The sequence below is a fragment of the Cebus imitator genome, unplaced genomic scaffold, assembly GCF_001604975.1.
Source record: "Cebus imitator isolate Cc_AM_T3 unplaced genomic scaffold, Cebus_imitator-1.0 Scaffold170, whole genome shotgun sequence".
Classification (NCBI taxonomy): domain Eukaryota; kingdom Metazoa; phylum Chordata; class Mammalia; order Primates; family Cebidae; genus Cebus; species Cebus imitator.
Genome location: NW_016107485.1, coordinates 56,031 through 60,842, shown reverse-complemented (window position 1 = coordinate 60,842; position 4,812 = coordinate 56,031). Strand labels below are relative to the sequence as shown.

The window sequence follows — 4,812 nt, the reverse complement described above, 5'->3', positions numbered from 1 at the left end:
ACTCCAGCCTGGGCAACAGAGTGAGACTCCATCTCAAAAGAAAAAAAAAAAAATTAGTAGTGCAGGCCTGTAATCAGGAGGCTGAAGCAGGAGAATCGCTTGATCCCAGGAGACAGAGGTTGCAGTCAGCTGAGATCATGCCACTGCACTCCAGCCTGGGAAACAGTGAGACTCCATCTCAAAATTAAATAAAAAAATATATAGATAGCACTTACAGCATGCCTACATAGATCAATATGATCTTTAGTTTTGTTTTGTAAATGAAGACCCCTTCTTTTACCTGCCCCTGCAGGCTTCCTTCCTCTGAGATTTTGATCATTCCTCCTGTCTCCATCCCCTCTTTCGTGACCAGAGGAGGAGCCTGTCCAGCCTCTTATTTTGTGTGCTGAAATAGTATCACCCAGGCTCTTAATGATACTCTGTGGCCTGTGGTAACAGTCTATTGACACGTTTGGCAAAAAAATAGACAAAAGCAATATTGCTTCAAAAATTATTTTTGGCTGAATGCAGTGGCTCACATCTGTAATCCCAGCACTTTGGGAGGCTGAGGTGGGCGGATCATCTGAGTTCAGTAGTTCAAGACCAGCTTGGCCAACAGGGTGAATCCCCATCTCTACTAAAAATACAAAATTAGCTGGGCATAGTGGCAGATGCCTGTAATACCAGCTACTTGAGAGGCTGAGGCAAGAGAACTGCTTGAATCCAGGAGGTGGAGGTTGCAGTGAGCTAAGATCATGCCACTGCACTCAAGCCTGGAGGACAAAGCAAGACTGTCTAAAAAAAATTTTTGGAGCTCAATATCCTTGGCATTTGAATCATTTTCTGGTATAGCAACACGTATTCCTTTTTGTTTAGTGTGATATAGGCCTGGTGTAGACACAGTTTTTAAAAATTTAAGAACTTTAAATACCTTTTTTCTTTTTTTTCCACTGTCCTCAGAGCAAGAAGATCAGAATTAAATACCTTTTGATCTCATCCTGTTGCTTCCAAGAAAGCTCCTTCACCAACATGTGATCTTCGCGAAGTCGAAATAAACTGTCCTCCAGTTCCTCCCGGTTCATCCTGCTGAAGGGTGGTTGAGTTTTCATATTCTTACCTAAAGTCCCGGAAGAGAGTAAATGATCAGTATTTTTACATGTATTTTTTTTTTTAACCCTTCTGGTCTCTCATCACATCTTGCCCAGAGAGCATAAATATTTTGAGTCAAGTATTTATGAGGAAATTCACAAAGTATAAGAAATGACTCCAGCTGGGTGCAGTGCTCACACCTGTAATCCCAGCACTTTGGGAGGCTAAGGCAGGTGGAACACAAGGTCAGGAGTTCAAGACCAACCTTGCCAACATGGTGAAATCCTGTCTCTACTAGAAATACAAAAATTAGTTAAGCATGGTGTCAGGCATATAGAATCCCTGTTACTCTGAAGGTTGAGGCTGGAAAATTGCTTGAACCCAGGAGGCAGAGATTGCAGTGAGCCGAGATTGTGCCGCTGCACTCCATCCTGGACGACAGAGCAACACTCTGTCTCAAAAAAAAAAAAAAAAGAAATGACTCCTAGTGGAGGCTCTTTTCTATATTATTACAGCATGAGGGTGTGACTCAACCCTCCACCTAGAAAGTACATTCTCTAGATAACAATATCCAATAAGACTTATTCTACTTATTTTGAGACAGGGTCTCCCTATCACCCAGGCTCAAGTGCAGTGGCGCAATCTCGGCTCACGGGTTCAAGAGATTATCCTGCTTCAGCCTCCAGAGAGACTAGGATTACAGGCACCTGCCACCACGCCCAGCTTGTTTTTGGATTTTTAGTAGAAATGGGCTTTCACCATGTTGGCCAGGCTGGTCTCCAACTCCTGACTTCAGGTAATCCACCTGCCTCGGCCTCCTTAAGTGCTGGGATTACGGGCATGAGACACTGCGACTTGTCTATTTTTATATTCTTATTAGAAAATTTAGACCTAGACAAGGATTGTTCCCATGACTGTCTTCAGAAACCCAGTAAGGAAAAGGATAAAAACTTTTCTTGAGCCTGGGTGTGGTGGCTCATGCCTGTAATCCTAGCACTTTGGGAGGCCGAGGCAGGTGGATCACCTTAGGTCAGGTGATTGACCTGACCAACATGGAGAAACCCCATCTCTACTAAAAATACAAAATTAGCTGGACATGCCTGTAATCCCAGCTACTCGGGAGGCTGAAGCAGGAAAATCACTTGAACCTGAGAGGCACAGGTTGCAGTGAGCCAAGATCCAAGATTGTGCCATTACACCCCAGCCTGGGTAACAAGAGCAAAACTCCAGCTCAAAAGCAAAACAAAAAAACAAAACTTTTGATTATCAAGAACCATCTTATTTTTCTGGTCAGGAAAAACTGTCCCCAAAGCTACCTCCTTAGACAGGATCCTTTGCTTGCTCTAAGCAGAGGAAACTAGAGCACACTTTTCAGTGGGCGTGTTCACGAGCCCTGGTCTGCTCTGATCTCATGGTGAATAGGAACCACAGTTATTAATATTATTATTTACACAGAGTCTATCACTGTTGCCCAGGCTGAGTGTAGTGGCGCAATCTTGGCTCACTGCAACCTGCGTTTTCCTGTCTCCCGGGTTAAAGAGATTCTTGTGCTTCAGCCTCCCGATTAGCTGGGATTACAGGCACATACCACCTAGCTCAACTAGTTTTTATATTTTTAGTTACCCAGTACCAACTCGGATGTAAAGAATCCCACCTTGGCAGTGCTGAAGGAACTGAGCAGCGGACACTCAGAACAGCAAAGTAGAGCTGAGGGGCCACCAGCCTTCCAAGCTGACAGCCTCAAAGACTGACAGCATTCTAGGCTGAAGGCCCCGAGAAGACGCTGACCCAGGCTTTTAGTCTCTCTGAACAGGTGATCATTATTAACAAACAGGTGTTCGGTATTTTCTCATAACACAAAACATGCCAGGTAGACAGCTGGTGCCCGCTTACCACTGATCACAAACAACCTAAAAAGTATTCTCCACGAGGGAGCTGTGGGGGCAGGGTCAGATAGCTTAAATAATTGTTTTAACAGGTGTATGATATCTATATATTGTCGTGCCACTTTGGAATGCCCCAAGTAGTTTTCTACTTGGGAGGGGGCAGCTAGGTTTTCCTTGCCATCATTCTTCCTAGCAAACAATATATTCTATCATACACTCAGCATTCGTCAATATTCATAAACTTAACATTTCTCAACATCAATATTCATACACATTACATTTCTCAACATTTAGTAGAGACGAGCCTTCACCATGTTGGCCAGGCTGGTCTCAAACTCCTGACCTCAAGTGATCGCTCCATCTCAGCCTCCCAAAGTGTTAGGATTACAGGCGTGGCCGCCACACCAGGCCACGAACCATCTTAAAATCCCAGAATACAAAAGACAGCTTCTTTCCACACTGGGAAGAAGGAGGGCTCAAACCTTTGGTCTCAGAACCACCTCAGTCATCACCATCACCTCATTGATCTATCCTTTGGAAGATGACATGAAAATTTTCAAAGAACAGCTTTGTTGAGGTATAATTGATATGTAATTCACTGTACATATTTAAAGTGAAAATTTGGATTAATTTTGACATTTGTGTATACCTGTGAAACCACCACCACAATTAGGGTAATGAACATATTCTACATTTCCAAGTTTCCTTGCATCCATTTGTAATCCATTCCTTCCCACCCTACTCCAACCTAAACTTACCCTGCCTTTGTTCCCAGGAATCAACAAATACGTTTTATGTCATTGTAGATTAGTTTCCATTTTCTAGAATTTTTATTCTTTTTAATTTTTTTGAGAAAAAGTCTTGCTCTTGCCCAGCTGGAGTGCAGTGGCACAGTCTTGGCTCACTGCAACGTCTGCCTCCCAGGTTCAAACATTTCTCCTGCCTCAGCCTCCTGACTAACTGGGACTACAGGTGTGCGCCACCAAGCCCAGCTAATTTTTGTTTTGTTAGTAGAAATGGGGTTTCACCATGCTGACCAAGCTGGTCTCAAATGCCTGACCTCAAGTGATACACCTACCTTGGCCTCCCAAAGTGTGGGGATTACAGGTGTGAGCCACCCCACCTGGCCACTATTTTCTAGAATTTTACATAGCTCAATTAATCCACTGTGTACCTTTTTTTTGGTCTGACTTCTTTCACTCATTATAATTATTTTGAGATTGATTCACGGTATTTCATAGGTCAATAGTTCCTTTTTTTTTTTTTTTTTTATGGAGTTTTACTCTGTCACCCAGGCTGTAGTACAATGGTGTGATCTCGGTTCATTTCAACTTCCACCTCCCAGGTTCAAGCAATTCTCCTGCCTCAGCCTCCTGAGTATCTGGGATTACAGGTATGTGCCACCATACCTGGCTAATTTTGTATTTTTAGTAGGGATGGGATTTCTCCATGTTGGTCAGGCTGGTCATCAACTCCCAACTTCAGGTGATCCGCCCACCTCAACCTCCCAAAGTGCTGGGATTATAGGCGTGAGCCACTGCGCCCAGCTTCAATAGTTCCTTTTAATTGCTGAGTAATATTGTATGAACATACCATATTTATCCATTCACTTTTTTTTTCATTATTCTCCCTAACATATTCTATCACATATCCATTCACGTTTTTAAAAATATTCATTTATTTTTGATCGGCATTGAATCATTTCCATTTTTGGCTATTACTGTTACAGCTGCTATGAACATCTATGTACAAGTCTTTGTGTGGACATGTTTCTGTTTCTTTTGGGTAAATAGAAAAGTATAAAACAGTTGAGTCACAAGATAGGTGTATGTTTAATTTTTTTTTTTTTTTTGAGATG

The 4,812-nt window shown here is 42.7% G+C and overlaps 1 protein-coding gene across 1 annotated transcript in view; it reads right to left on the bottom strand.

The window, feature by feature from the left end:
* RPGRIP1 (RPGR interacting protein 1) overlaps positions 1-4,812 on the bottom strand; it is a 90,607-nt gene that overhangs the window by 80,533 nt on the left and 5,262 nt on the right. The window contains exon 2 of the mRNA XM_037744282.1: positions 964-1,096. Coding sequence (XP_037600210.1) covers positions 964-1,096 — 133 coding nt within the window. The remainder of the gene's footprint in view (positions 1-963; positions 1,097-4,812) is intronic.